We start from the raw sequence: 581 nt of genomic DNA, 5'->3' as shown, positions 1-581 counted from the left end.
GTGAGCATGATACTGTGCTTTGTTAAGTTAAGTGTAAGCGTTGCTTGTAAATAGCCTGGTTCACACCAGCTGCGCGAGGAGATGTGGAGGCGTCGTGAGGAAGAGAGACTACTGGAAGAGGAGGAGAGATGGTACTGGGAGGAGAGGAGGAGATATGAAGAGGAATGTGAATACCTGGACTGGTGCCGCAGGTATCCCCGTGGCCCCCCTGGCCCACCACCCATGATGCCCCCTGGCATGCCCAGACCTCCCTTCATGCCTGGGATGCCTCCTATGATGGTGAGGACACTTCTTTGATGATTGTGATTGCAACAAATAGGACCTGAATCAAATATTAATTATAAGAGAGTTGGGAACCTATTTAATCTAAGAAATAATTTATCCTCTCCCCCTGCAGCCAATGCGTAGACCTGACTCAAGTGATGACAGGCATGTGTTGGCCAAGCATGCAGATATATACCCCAAGGAAGAAGAACTAGGAGCTATTCAGAAGATAGTATCAAATACAGAAAAGGCTTTGAAAATGGTGTCTGATTACCTAGCAGAGGTTGATGCACCAAAAGAGCAGCAAGTTAAGCCAA

At 47.3% G+C, this 581-nt stretch overlaps 1 protein-coding gene across 1 annotated transcript in view; it reads left to right on the top strand.

Moving 5' to 3' along the window:
* Positions 1–581, top strand: part of LOC119585947 (zinc finger RNA-binding protein-like) — a gene marked incomplete in the record, with an annotated part of 31,027 nt that overhangs the window by 19,738 nt on the left and 10,708 nt on the right. Inside the window, 2 exon segments of the mRNA XM_037934661.1 lie at positions 70–279; positions 398–580. Coding sequence (XP_037790589.1) covers positions 70–279; positions 398–580 — 393 coding nt within the window.

This window comes from Penaeus monodon, chromosome 20 (assembly GCF_015228065.2).
Source record: "Penaeus monodon isolate SGIC_2016 chromosome 20, NSTDA_Pmon_1, whole genome shotgun sequence".
NCBI lineage: Eukaryota > Metazoa > Arthropoda > Malacostraca > Decapoda > Penaeidae > Penaeus > Penaeus monodon.
Note: the sequence above shows the minus strand (reverse complement) of the source record. Positions and strands in the feature narration are given on the sequence as shown.